Here is a 14,887-nt window from a genome sequence, read left to right as displayed (position 1 = left end):
AATAAAATGAAATATTGAGGTTCCGGGTTCAGCCCTCAAGGAACTGATTGAATTTTGATGTCCGACTTCCAAGGGAAGACACAAAAGGTCTGAGAAACACAGCTCAAAGAAAAAAGCAAAGGAGTGTCTGACCAAACGGCTCCGGGTGTTTCAGCAGCGCTCTGAAGTTTGGAGGTTGTGGGTTCAGTCCTCGGTTAATTCCAACATCGAGATGAAAAGAGTGAAGAACTCGAAGATTCTGAACCCAACTGTCTCGGACCAAATAACTCGACGTGTTGGAGGAAAACTCGGATCATGTGCAATTCTCTTTTTATCTGAAAAAGAAAAGGATTGAAAAAGCAGTTCTACAATTATATTATGAAAGAGAAGGTTTAATAACTTCTCTTCTTTCATCAAAACGACTAAAAATAGTGGTTCACTGTTTGTTGGCATCAGTCCGCCGTCGGTAAGGAAGGAGTTTGTGTGTGTGTGTGTCTGTGTGTGTGTTTGTGTGTGTGTGTGTGTGTGCAAGTGTTATTGAACGTCTCAGATGAATAGCTTAAGCGCTCTGCAGGGAGAGGGGTTAGAGAGCCATGGATGAAATGGGAAACGACAGGCATGCGTGCACCTGAATATGTGTGTGGTGGTCAATGCAGATGTGATTACGAGGTGGTGTGGGAGGTTTAGGAGCAGTGGGTAATGGGATGTGTGAGTGCTGGGAGCATCGTCTTAAAACGGAAACAAAATGAAATACTCTAAATAATAACACTTATATCTGATGATGTGTTCTTTCAGCACCTGGACCCGTGCGTCAGCTGAGCTTCACTGAGATCTTGGACACGTCCCTCAGAGTCAGCTGGGCGGAGCCTGAAGACAAGAACGGCATCGTTACCGGTAAGAGCCAAGTGGGGATCCACCGTGACATCACTCCTCGGTTGGAGAGAGTAGGAGTTTGATATATTGTCTGTTTTGACCATAAACTCTTGAGGAAACTATTTACTGATGTTTTAAATCCAGTGAGAAGAAGAGTCATTTTCTTATAGATGAAAAGAAACATGACCCTGCTGGTCATTTGAGAGAATACAGGTTTCAGGCACATCCTAATTAGCTTCTCTCTCCGGACCCGGCGTCTGAATCCATTTTAATACACAGTCTATGGAACGTGTCCCAAAACTATAACTCTCACTCTGCTCGCAGGCAGCATGGTGTGAAGGTAAAGATTTTTTAAATAATATGTACGACGAAAAATCTGGCTATAAAATCCTAAATGGGCCACCTTAAAGCGATTACTCCACATTGTGTATACGTGTATGTGTGAATGAGTGTGTGTCTGTGTGTGTTGACATGGCTGGATTATGTCCAAACATTCATCAGGCACCTGCACAAGGAGAGCCCAGTGTAACAGCACCGGGCAGCTGCACCTTCACAGTCGGCTCTCACACTCCAGAGTGGGGAAATTGTTATTAACTCAAGGTCACCTTCCACATTTACTCCTTTCTCCTCAACCTGCTTCTCCTCCAGCACCTGCTGAGCAAGGAGACAGATGTGGGACCATTCACTCTCTCCAGGGCGTTACACACAAGTGGCAGCGCACGCACACAGACACACACACACACGTCGGGAGGTGGTGGAGTGTGATGCATGACTGTGAAGATGCAAAGGGACAGACAGGGATTCGACTGTAGTTACCCCACCCACACACTCTCCCTCCTTCTTGGCTCTGTACATCTCATTATGTGTGTGTGTGTGCATGTGTGTGTGTCTGCATGCAGCTTTATTACCCTTATTACCTTTATCATGAACACCTTTATTAACCCAGCATGTGCTCTGCTCCCCGCAGGCTACGTGTTGTGGTGGGAGGTGTCCGACAAAGAGTCGAGTCGTGAGGAGCGCTCTCTCTCCAACTCCACGCTTCGGTACCAGCTGACCGGCCTCACCTCCACCACCGCGTACTCGCTCCAGGTGGCGGCGCTCACTGCCGCAGGGAGGGGCGTGGTCACGTCCTCCACCATCTCCACCGGAGTCCCACCAGGTACAATAAATACACACAAGTGGAGCTGACAGGGACATTAAAGGAAGGTTTCTTCTCCTGTGTGCGTGTCCCAGAGTGAATATGAATGATGAGCTCTTACGATGCCATTGTCTTTCCTCAGGCTGATAAGTGGCTGTAACTGTGCGTCCATGAATCATCACTCACTCCACACACACACAGACACACACAAACACACACACACAAGACTTAGTCATTTACAGCATCTTAGACAGCGCTATAGTGTGCAGTTTATTTGTGTGTGTTGTGTGTTGTGTATTCTATGTGCACACTGGATGCATGATGAGTTTGTTTGACTGGACTAAGGCCAAGTTGCAATCATTATTAGTGATGATTAACTGCAAATAGCCAAAGTGTAGGGAGGGGGGGGTGGGGGGGCTGCAGGAATGATGGGAGAGAGAGGGCAAGAGAGACAATCAAAGAACAGAACTGAGGACGAGAGAACAGATAGAGAAATATAATGAGGGACGAGCAGGGAACACAGAAGATAAATGCAATCTTTGAAGACAGGGAAGACCAAAGGCTGGACTGAGAGGAGGTGGAGGAGAATGGAGGGAAAGAAAGGGCGGCTGCAGGATTTTTTTGTCCTAACATTTTCTGATTATTAATTTATAAATAAAAGCGCACAAAGAGTGAGAGAAAGATGGAAACAGACACTTTTTAGATTCTGGGGTTATTCATTAATTCATGAAAGCAAAAGACTGAAGGAAAGACAGAGGGCTGAAGATTAGAAAGAAGGAGTGAAGAACGAGCGGAGAGAGAGAGAGAGAGAGAGAGAGAGAGAGAGAGATCCACTGAGCATTAGATTCTTGTCTTGTTTATTTATTCATGTATTCATGGAGTTGAGAGAGTTTTGTCATTCATCTGAGCCAGGCAGCTGATATCAACATTTCCACATTACAACCCTCACAAGTTGGCTGTATGCACTTACAGAGGGATGGAGGCTGATGGCTGTAATTTGTCTTTTGTCGTACACATGTACTTGACTGGTTTCCAGAGAGGAAGAGTTCTCTTGTTTCCTTACTAACTGGACCCCAGTCGAGTTATATAGTCCCAATGAAAAAGATCTCCCCCTGAGATGTTCTATTCACCATCTTTACAGATACATGTGTTCTGCCATGTGACGCAAATGTGAGGGTTTGTGTTGCTGCAGCAGAATTCGATGGATCACAGCGGATCACACCCGAGCACGGGGATATCAAACCCAACACCCTGAGGAGACGTGGTTGGAAAGTGGCTCTGAAGCGAGACCGTTTAGATCTTTTGATTATGTAAATTTCATTAACAGACACAAGCCGTTTGTTAATTTGTTTTTTTTGGGACTTGACGGTTTAAAGACACTTCAGAGTTTCCGTCTCCCGAGCCGGCGTCACACGTGGCCTCCGTCTTCCAGCAGAATATTCAGCTCTGATTGAAGAGTTCAAACTGAGACATGTTTACGTCCTCGGAGGAGGTTTATGTGATGTTGGTTTGTTTGTTTTTTTTAAGCAAGATTATGCAAAAAAAATTACTGGATGGATTTCTACTGAACTTGGTGGAAGGATGAGGGAAGGCATTGAGTGCGGATCTGGATTAGGAAGCAGATCCAGGAACTTCTTCTCGTTTTCCTTAACACTACATTTTCTATCGATTTCCCAGAGACTCATTCATGGATGTCGATGAAAATGGAGGTAGATGCTCCACTGTGTGTTATATACATGAATTAGTTTGTTCACATGATTCAGTGCAGCCTACAGCTTGAATGTGACAGAAACATGGACTCCAACAGGAAGCACGTGCTGAGTGAGAAACGTGCTCATCGCCACTGATTCTGTGATTCTGCAGTTTTCTCTGTGTTCAAGCTGAATAAGTGGAAACTGGATTGTTGTGCTTTGGAGTGTGAAGAACTTTCCCAGCTGTGGAAGACACTCACTGTCTAATTATTTTTAATTAATCCTCACAAAGAAACTTGTTTTTTTGTGGTGATCAAATGAACATATTGATCAAGATTCAAGATTCATTTATTGGTCCCACACACATGCACAGACACACTACATGCAAATGGGGGAAATGTGTCCTCTGCTTTTGACCCATCCGTGTGAACGTAGCAGGACACAACACACACACAGTCAACATACAGAGCAGTGGGCAGCCATAGGTGCCTTGCTCAGGGGCAGTGGGGTAGGGAGAGTCTTCTTGGACTTGAAAAGATCCAGGTATGTTTTTTGTCACTCTGTGGAGTTGAACCAGAGACATTCTGTAATAGTCCACAGACTAGAAGAGCACATACACCTCCACCAAGGCCCAACAGTCCCTGTGAATCCAATCTGCACCAAACTACACACACTCATAAATATCTGTCCTCCAAATAAACCAGATTTTGTTTCTTTCATTAAGATTTATGAATTATTCCCGAGGGGAAACACAATGTTCCAGCAAGTTGTCGTGTAAATCCAGTCACTTATTGTTACGTAATCCTGCTGACAACAAAGAACAACAACCTTCCCTCCTTGTCTGTTGTCTCGATTCTGTCCTCCTCTCCTCTTCCTCGCCGACCGGCCGAGCTAATAAGGCGTCCACGGCTGTTCAGCAACATTACCCGGGTTCCCGTCACTCAGTATTCCCTCGGAGATAGAACAATGCTGGAATAATAATGGGTCAAACATAATTTATGAGCCCTGCTGCCTACTCAGACATTTATTGGCCTTAAATGGACTTTAGTGAACTGTGCATTTAATTCACCTCTCGCCTCCACTGGTGTGCAGATTTATCTGAGTGTATTGTATTGCCAAGCTCAGAAATATGAAATAAATTGCTCTGACAGAGAGAGGGAGAGGGGGGGGGGAGGGGGAGAGAGGGAGCATAGGAGCAGGAGCTTTACTAAAATTAACATATTTGCTTTCTGTGACCAATCTTTTATTTTTCCTTTATAATAACCAAGCATGGACGAAAAGAAAAGGATTGGATTAGCTCACCCCGACTCGCAATCTGTTTTGTTCTGAATTCATTATTGGCGACCTGCATTTCCTCCTTTTCTCTTCTCTGTTATTATTGTTATTGTAAGAGCATTTTAAACCATGTAGCAGTTGTGACCTTGTTTGTCAGATTTGGGCAAATTTAATCGTATTTATCCACTGAAGGAAAAATCTCTACAGTAAAAGTAAAAGTGTAAAGTTTTTGATCCATTTATTCAAAATAATTCACTGAAGTGTAAAAACCCACTGGTCTTTATATAAATTCCTATTTTACCTGGTTCCTCTCACTCCAGCAGCTGGAGGTGGTTCTTATTTCAAAGAAAGTGTAACCTACTATTGAAACATCAATAATGCAGTGGGGACTATTTTTCTTTTCATAAATAACATTATTGTGGAAGCAACAATCTCACAGATTTAGGACTGTAAATATTTTATACACCCGTAAAAAGGTATGATGGTGGCCTATTGGCTGCACTGTTTTCCTTCTCAAGGGATTTTCTTCCTTTTCCTTCTGGTTGTATCTTTGAGTGAGGAAGGATTCTCTCTGTTTTCTATCTGCAGAACTTCCCGGAGCTCCGTCCAACTTAGTCATCTCCAACATCAGCCCTCGCACAGCGACTCTGCGGTTCCGCCCGGGTTCCGACGGGAAGACGGCGATATCCCGATGGATCGTAGAAGGACAGGTGAGTGTGTTAGAGCCCCGATTAACATCCGGCTCCGGAGAGATATGATCGCAAGTGGTCAGCGCTAAGATCAGATCTGAGCGCAGCCGAATGTGACCTGAGACCCGGTCACTCAGAACCAGACGCATGTGCCATTTTGTTTTTCTAATGGGTAAAATCTTTTATAACGAAATAAAAACACACAGCATTGATTCATTCAGTACTTCCTTTCACTGCTCACTCTCTTTCTGTCTATCTCTCTCATGCCAACACACACAGAGACACACACACAAACACACACCAATACACGCACCAACACACAAACAGTGAAATTGGTGTAACAACATATTTTAATCTTCACAAAAAAACAAAACCAACAAATGATGTACGTGATGATTTGGGAATAGAGGTGGGGAAGTAGGGTCCAATCACAAGTGATCGAAGGAGACACATTCAGGAAGCAGAGGAACTTGTCCACTTTTTTGATTGGACGGACGTGTGTGACCAGGGACTAAGTGTCACATCTCTCCATTCCAGGTGGTGAAGGAGGACGGGAAAGAGGAGGCGTGGGGACTCGTCCACCAGGAGGACAACCAGCCAGATGCAGACACGCTGGAGATTCCCAACCTCGCTCCGTTCACTCAGTACAGGTGAGCGGCAAACACACACGGGTCACCTGTTCACCTGCACGAGCACACAGTCCGGTGATACAAACCACAGTCCGGTGATACAAACCAGACACACACACACGCACACACACACACACACCCGGCAGAATCTGCAGCATTGCTCAACTCAGGTGAAGTTAGATAAATCACACAGAGAGACAGTTCCATCTGAGACTTTTCTGTTTGTCAGCACCTTCACTGCTGCTGCATGCAGATCCTTATTACCCCCCCCCCACACACACACACACACACACACCCCCATCTTAAATAGCTAAGAGGTAGGAGGGAAGGAGGAGAGAGAGCAGGAAGGGCAGCAGAGAGCATTACGGAGGAGGAGGAGGAGGAGAGAGGAGTGTCTGTAATCCCTGCTCAAGGGCCATGGGGAGCCGGCAGTTTGTAAATGTGATCTATCCCCACTCAGAACAGCCCCCCCCCCACCCCTCTCTATCTATATGTCTATCTCTGCCTCTCGATCTTTGTATCTCCGTCTTCATCTGAAATGGGATTGCGGTACGTGTGTGTGTGTGTGTGTACACACTTTGTGCACTCACAGGGATTATGTTGTCACAGGCGACACCACTGGGACATTAGATGAAGCGAGGCACTTGTGTGTGTGTGCCTTATCCCTCGCTCTAAGTTCCTCTTTACGCCCGGCTCTCTATCTCCCAACGCTGGGACCACGAGTCACAGATGAAGTCTCTCGCTCGCCCGCCCGCACGTATATTTGTCACTCACACCCACACTGAGGCACGGAGGCATTTAGATCCAACACAGAGACACAATCGCTCCCTCGTGGCTGAACGTTTGTGTCTGTCAACAGGTTACGGTTCTTTTTTTCTGACTGATATTCGGATTAATTCTATTCGGCGACACGTCAGTCGCTTTTTTCTGAAATCCCCTTGAGAGGAGTTTCACCTGAAGGATGCCATAGTGTAAAAATGTTTTCTTTTTTTATATTTATGTTCTGTAATAAATAAAACAGAGGATCTTTCTAGAAATTAAACCAAATACTCGAAAAAATAGTCTTTCTCTACTATCAGTGTGACGTGTGGTTGTCTTGTTGACATGTGTTATACTTTGAATGCCTCTTTTCCAGTGTGTTGTGGATCTCTACAGTACTTTTACTTCTCAGTCTGCATCATGCATTACTTGCTTCTAGAGCAGCACTGTGTAATCAGCGAGGGCACTTTACCCCAATGTCCAACTTTAGGGGCAATTCTGTTTTGAAATAACTTCTTAAGTTTGGTCACAATGTGATTATTTCTCATAAAACAATCACATAACTTAGATGTTATCTGTTCTATCCATGCAAATGTAATTTACCTGCTAATTTATCTTATTACCATAACACTTATCATCCTTGTCTAATGAAGCAGGGACTTTCAAACTTTACACCTCTGCTTTGTAACTCATGCTTTTATTTTCCAAGCCCGACTGGATCACGGTGACATTATCAGAGTGGTTATCTTCCCACAGTGGACATTATTCTACAGTGTTCATGGTGCTGGTTCTCCTCATGACAAATAAACTCAACTTTGACTTGTTTTGGTTTCCTCTCCAGGTTCAGGCTGCGTCAGGTGAACATCGTCGGAGCCAGTCCCATGAGCGCCCCCTCCAGGCTGATTCAGACCTTGCAGGCGGCACCTGACACGCACCCTTCTAACCTCACCCTGCTGTCTGCTACACAGTCCAGTCTGCACTTCAGCTGGATGGTACACACACACACACACACACACAGAGAGACACACACTTCACTCCAAAACTGTAAAACCTTGCTCCTCGCCCCGTTACACTTCTTCAAACAGAGCTAATTTGACTGAAGGGGATTTTCTTTTGTGTTCCTTCGCTCTGCATCTCCGTGCACCTGCTCTGTGTTTGTGCGTGTGTGTATGTGTGTGTGTGTGTGTGTGTGTGTGTGTATGCGTGTGCACGTTTGCTCTCCAGCAGCAGGACTGAACAGCTTGAGTGGATGACAGCCTATAATCAGTGTCTCTCCTGGTTATCAGTGCTAAAACTAATCTGTCACATTCCCCCTTCACCCTGCGGACTGCTCGCAGCACAAACTGAAATATAATTTTCTCCTCTCTGTCTTTTCTTTTTTGCTCTTGTTCCTGCCCTCCACCCCCCCCCCCCTCTCCCCCTCTCCCCCCTTCTCTTCTTCTATTATAACATAAATGGAGGGCAGAGTATTTTTCCATTTAAGAGCTGGAATGAGAAAAAGAGCCTGTCAAATCAGACACAGACACTGAGTCGCTCCTGGCTACCTATGCAGCATGCTAATGGGATTCCACCTGCATGTTAGTGCCCAGCCTGAGCTGCAGCATGCTAGGTCCTCTGCTGTAGTGGAACCATCACAATGGTTTCAGCTAAGGCTATTATTCTAAGCTGCATATTAAGGGTAATAAAGCTAATGTGACATTCTGTATTATGGCTCCTAAATGCTAAGCCGGGCTAAATCACGGGGGTATTTAAAATGACTGGGTGTCTCACGACCTTATCTGCTGCACGGCACGGAGCCGCCGCTCTACATTGTTGGTTAAGATCTAATAATGTGGATTTACACACTGTGAGCAAACTAAACGCTCCTGTAGAAGTGATTGTGAGGCGCTGAATTTAGGTGACTGGGGCTGTAATGCATAATGACACGGTGGGTCACAGGCAGAGATGATGAGGTGACAGTCAGGGGGGAGGAGGGCGGGGGGGGGGGGGGGGGGTGACAGGAAATGAGAGGGGAAGCACGTTAAAGAGGATGACAGTGGGGGAAGAGGACGGGGAGAAGCTGGCGAGAGGAGGAGCAGGAGATGGGGTGTCAGAGGAGGAGCAGGTTTTTAGGATGCACTTCAGAGTTTGACACACGTCAGATAAATAACAATATTCTGGGTCTTTTTTTTGATTCATTTGCAGAAGTTAAAAGTTGTTTGAGAAGTTATTATCTAATTTAACCACCTGTCTATAATATCACAAGGTCCTCGCCTCAGTATGTAAAGAGCCTTGAGAGAGTGTAAGCTGTGATTCGGTGTTATATAGATAAATTCTAATCTGCTCTTTGTTCTCCCACCTGGTCTTCACTCTGCAGCCTCTTCCTGAGTCCGAGTACAACAGCAGCCCAGAGACCGTGGGCTACCGGCTGCGTGTGTGGAGGACGGACGGGCAGGGGGAGGACAGAGTGGACGATGCGGAGGGAGCAGGGGAGACCGCTGAGGCCACGATAGAGGGCTTGAATCCCTGGACCCAGTACCAGGTCCAGATACAGGCCTACAACTCCATAGGACCTGGACCCTGGAGTAACACCATCGCTGCAAAGACGGCAGAATCCGGTACGAAGGTTCACTCCTCTCTCCTGTTTGCTAGAGTCCAGTAGAGCCTCTCTGCACACTCCCTCTGTTCACCTGAGGGAAAGATGGATGGAGAGACAGAGGAGAAGATGGAGATGATTCAGATCAAATCAAAGCTTGGTTTAGAGAGCAAGTAGCAATGAGCTTTCTCTCTTTCTCTCTCTTTCTCTGTGTGTGTGTGTTCATCTAGTTCCGTCTGGAACTCCGATGAATGTTTCTGCTGAGGCTGTGAGTTCCACCCAGATCCTGCTCAAGTGGTCGCCTCTGCCCCGGGCTCAGAGAAATGGAGTCATACTTGGATATAAGGTGTTTAAAACTCTTCCACACACACACACACACACACACACACACACACACACACACACACACACACACCGCCCCATTCCATCCTCACATTTTCACTCGACTCCCTCAGTCCATTACCACTTCCTCCAACTCCATCACACACACACACACACACACACACTGACACGGACACGGACACACACACTGACACGGACACACAAATGTCTGATAAAGCACAAATATGATGTAACATCCTGTAACTGCTGCAGTTTTATGTTTCTTCCTTTATAAGGAACTAGGGGGGGTAAAGGAGTGTGTGTGTGTGTGTGTGTGGGGGGGGGGTCATTCAGATGAGCCAGGCTTTCATGTTTAATACTCTTTCATAAAACAGCTTGTATCATGTCGCAGTAGAAACAATGGCTGGATTTACACGTGTGTCTGAATAAAAAGAGAATAATCCATAAAGCCTGCTGGCTCCTGAGGGCGTTTTGTTTTTAGAATCCTGAAACAGGAGCAGAAGTTGAGGCAGGAGCCAGCGGTGTGTTGAGCACACGTGCACACACGAGTTGAATACACTTCTGCATCGGTATTTAAGTCCGGACTGGCACGACCCACTTAAGCTCTCACATGTTTCCACGTCTGCCAAATCCCAGCTCGTTCTTTTTCTTTCATTTCCAACTTGGAGAATTGAGTTTTGCTGAAACCTCCGCCGGTGATGAAATGACATTCTCTGATGTGCAGGCTTCTGCAAACGAAAAAAAAAAAGAAAAGCTGGATTAAATACAGGGCGAAGTGAAAGGTGCACTCATTTTTGCCTGAGTGCACCACTTACCGGCAGACACACCCCTTCTTCTGCACCCAGTGTAGCTCCACTTGCCTTCTGCGAGCTCCCACGCAGCCCCTCCAGGGATTCATTATAATGAACTCCACTTCCCTGTTTGATTTTTAAAATAAAGAAAAGACAAGTGCCCGTTTTTTTGTAATATTGGTTTTCCCGTTCAGCGGGGGCATATGTTGCCCCCTACGACATCTTCAGAACGGAAGATTTAATAAAGAGAAAGCTCATGCAAAATATGTTTCCCGACATAAAAGTGCCATTGAGTAGGGCTCTTAATCGCCACTCAAAGAAAATACAGCAGAACAAAGCTTTAAAGAGGGGGGGGGGGGTCTTATCCTCAATTTGGTCGTCTTCTAGATTAACTCATACACAGAGGAAAACAGCCTGTGATTAAAAAACGGCGATTCCTGTATTTTAAAAATGTAAAAATTCAGGTCATATGTTGGGCCAACCCCCAAAGCACATTCCCCCCCCCCCCCCATCTGTGTGTCTCCTCCTGCCTTCCTGAGCCTCACAGCAGAGCTAAATGCCAGCCATGCTGATAGAGGAGAAGTGGCTGCCAGCAGCGGCTCCTCGGCACCTTCCCTCCGAGACGTCGCTCTCCAGCCTCCTGCCACACCACCATTTCTCTTTTCAGACACTTAAGAGTTGACATTTTCCTTCAGAATGATTTAGAGAGGGGCAGCGAGTTCTTGAACATGAAAAACAGAGGGAGAAAGAACGAACAGGAAAAAAGAAACAGTTCTTGACACGTGTTCAAATTGGAACCCGGTGCCAGTGGAAGCACGGTGTGTGCTGATTTGTGTTTTTAAATTTGTGGGGACTGGAGATTTTTTTTTAATAGATGTTTCTGTTGAAATGTGGTGAAAAGACCAAAAAAAAGCAGTCTTCTCCTGCCAAATCTGATTTCACCGATTCCTCTGCGCCCACCATCCTCCGCTGTGAGCCACAGCGTCTCACTGTCTGACTCGTTCCTTCACACTGTGAAACCCTGTGAGGCAAGTGTGTGTGTGACTCCAGCACCATGAACACGGGCCCTGTATTGAATCACTTCCACACCTCCGAATGCTACCTTTTATTATTGATTGAGAAGTTGTTGCTCTTTTACATCTACCACCTGTTTAACACCAGTTTGAAATCTATTATAACTGATTCTGGGTTTGAGGGCAGGAGCACTGAAGCTCTTGAAGGAGTCATGTGACCTCTTTGCACAGTTCTCCATCACACGCACCCTCCCAGTGTGATTGGTCTATTTGAGATGGAAATATTTCCCATCTCCCCCCCTTGCTCGGCAGTGCCTCCGCTGCCCTGGGTCAGTATTGCTGTGCCTGTCGATTGAGTATGATTTAATGATATTTGCTCCTCACTTCCCATTATCTCTACATAATCACTTCTCTGGGAGGGGGGAGGTCGCAGCCTAGAGGCCGAACTCTAAGTATGTTCTGCTAATAAACACTTCAAATGTGAAGTTACCGACTGAGATGGTATTTACACATCCAGCAGCATTCATTTGTACTCATGTACCTGCCTGTCCTGGGAACACAAGTCCATTACTGACTCTCCTTTCAGCTCAGTCTCGAAGACACCCACCTGTTTGATCCTACCTGTCCAGAAGCCACATTATAAACACCTGAAGTCAACAAATACAGGAGAGTTCCATGGATATGAATGAAAATAATGCACTGAAAAGTTGCAATGCAGCTTTCTCCAACTTTGAGGAAATGGTAAATGGTGGATGAACGGCTCTGTGTACTGGTGGGTGAGCTGGGCAGTGGAGCTTTGACCTCTCTGGTCTTCCCCCAGTCAGAAACCACCCTGTCTGATCCAGACTGAACAGAAACAGTGGAATCAACGGGCTGAGAAATGAAACAAAGCTGCAAACCACTGTGGGGAACTGTGGAGATAATTGTGTGTGGGTTCATCCCAACAAGTGACCTCTCCCCCGTCCAAGGAGCCATTATTAGTAGAGCTGCTTTAAAGATTTATGTCCTAGTTAGAAACAAACAGACTCAGGGATGAGTCAGAAACTCAAATTACTGAAAGAGTAACTCACTGCTGGTTCTGTTCTCTGTTGACAATAACAAAAGTATAGAATATCACAAATAGTTTTTATCTCTATCTGTGATTGTGTACGTGGATTTGTGTGTAACTTGTTGCTGTGTGTGTGTCTGTGTCCAGGTGTTTTTCAGTGAGAAGGACTCGGACCTTCCTCCCAGTGTTCAGGTGACAGAAGGAGAAGGCAACGTGTCGCTGCTCCTCCGGCTCCTCCGGCGCTACACGGTGTACGTGCTGCAGGTTCTGGCCTACACGCAGCTCGGGGACGGCCCCCTCAGCCCCCCCGTCCTGCTCCGGACCAAAGAGGACGGTAGGATCTGTCTCAGTGTGTCTCCCTGTGATCGCTGACCTTTCTGTTCCGCAGCTTCTTCAACACTTTCGCCTCCGTCTCACCTCTGAAGCTGTGTTTCACCTCCTTGCACCTCAGCTGTCAGCGCAGCCCGTCTCTCCACCGCTGCACCCATCACCCAGCGGGTTCAGCTCATCCATCAGAACCCCTCCCCTGTCTAAACTCGGAGAACACGTTGTGTAGACGTGTGTGTGTGTGTGTGTGTGTGTGTGTGTGTCTGTGTGTGTGTAGATATCTTCAGATCTCTCGCAGAGATGTGGTAACCATGGCAGACTTTTCAGGATGCCAGCAACCCACTGTGGTATTTCAGAATAATACAACACAAGCGCACACACAGACACACACACACACGTGCAAACAGAGAGAGTCTGGTTCACTCGCTCACACACACTCTACCTCTATCAAACAGTGTCACGTTTGAAAAGATTTTCTCATTTCAGGATGAAACAAGAACAGGAAAGTCAATTCCCGGCAATGTATAATGAACCTCCATCCTGTCTGTCAGTCAGACACATACACATACTGTACATACACATGCACACACACACACACACACACACACACACACACACACACACACTGGGGTTGATGGGTATTTGGTGGTGTGGAACATGTGCTTTTATCAGGAACAAAGACGGAGTCGGTGTGAGGTTTAGAGAAAATTACATTTTCTATTTTGTGTCTTTAAGAGCTTCCTCTTAAAATGTATAAGACGGACTGTCTGTGTGTGTGTGTGTGTGTGTGTGTGTGTTGACAGGCCTTGTCCATTTCAATATATATAACGTTTATCATAAATGAGCCTTTTGATTATAGACATGATGTTCAGATGTTGTTTTCCTCTTCCTCTGTGCTTCAGCTTCTCTTTATCAGAGTTTAACTCCCGTCTCTCCTCTTCTCTCCAGTCCCAGGCCCGTCTGTCAGGATGGTGTTTCCAGAAGTTCGATTGTCATCAGTCAGGGTGGTTTGGCAGCCGCCCACAAACCCCAACGGCATCATACTAGGTACAAAGCCCAAACGCACACAGACACACACACTCACACTCACAAGAAAGCAGATATTTGATAACAACATTCTAATCATCATTAGATTTATTTTCAGTTGCTGAAGGATAGAGTTTGCAGAGGGAATGAGTTAGCAGTTTTAAACACGTGAATAAACACACACACAAACACACACACACACACACACACACACACACACACGCACACACCCTGTTATGATCTTTCAAGGGAAGGAAGGAAGTAAAGCCGTAAAATGGAAAAGAGCTGATTCTGTTTTTAGCTTTCAAACAGGGGTCAGCTCTTTCTACCTTCCACTTCACTGCCAAGGATTGTTGGTATTTATGTACATGTGTTTGTGTGTATGTGTGTGTGGGTGTGTCTGATAGTGTGTGTGTGTGTGTGTGTGTGTGTGTGTGTGTGTGTGTGTGTGTGTGTGTGTGTGTGTGTGTCAGTCATCAGGCTTGTACCTGGGAAAAAAGGCCATTATAGCTGCTGAAGCAAGACCCCTTTTCTAATGCATACGTAAACACACATACTGTATAGGCACGCAGGGAGTTTCACACACACAAACACACACACACACACACTACTTGTTTCTGAAACAGAAAATTTAAGAGTGAATCAGAAAGAACAGATAAATGAAGAAGAAGAAGAAGAAGAAAAGCAAGCAAGGAACTTGTGTATGGCTGAAGTTGAAAGAGAGAGAGAAGG

The 14,887-nt window shown here is 45.9% G+C and overlaps 1 protein-coding gene across 1 annotated transcript in view; it reads left to right on the top strand.

The window, feature by feature from the left end:
• LOC133953467 (protein sidekick-1-like) overlaps positions 1 to 14,887 on the top strand; it is a 93,964-nt gene that overhangs the window by 47,984 nt on the left and 31,093 nt on the right. The window contains exons 17-25 of the mRNA XM_062387392.1: positions 775 to 873; positions 1,820 to 2,011; positions 5,545 to 5,666; positions 6,183 to 6,295; positions 7,875 to 8,025; positions 9,390 to 9,630; positions 9,839 to 9,954; positions 12,950 to 13,136; positions 14,078 to 14,176. Coding sequence (XP_062243376.1) covers positions 775 to 873; positions 1,820 to 2,011; positions 5,545 to 5,666; positions 6,183 to 6,295; positions 7,875 to 8,025; positions 9,390 to 9,630; positions 9,839 to 9,954; positions 12,950 to 13,136; positions 14,078 to 14,176 — 1,320 coding nt within the window. The remainder of the gene's footprint in view (positions 1 to 774; positions 874 to 1,819; positions 2,012 to 5,544; positions 5,667 to 6,182; positions 6,296 to 7,874; positions 8,026 to 9,389; positions 9,631 to 9,838; positions 9,955 to 12,949; positions 13,137 to 14,077; positions 14,177 to 14,887) is intronic.

Source organism: Platichthys flesus, chromosome 5, assembly GCF_949316205.1.
Source record: "Platichthys flesus chromosome 5, fPlaFle2.1, whole genome shotgun sequence".
Classification (NCBI taxonomy): Eukaryota; Metazoa; Chordata; class Actinopteri; order Pleuronectiformes; family Pleuronectidae; genus Platichthys; species Platichthys flesus.
The sequence above is the reverse complement of the archived record's forward strand: the minus strand, read 5'-3'. Positions and strand labels throughout refer to the sequence as shown.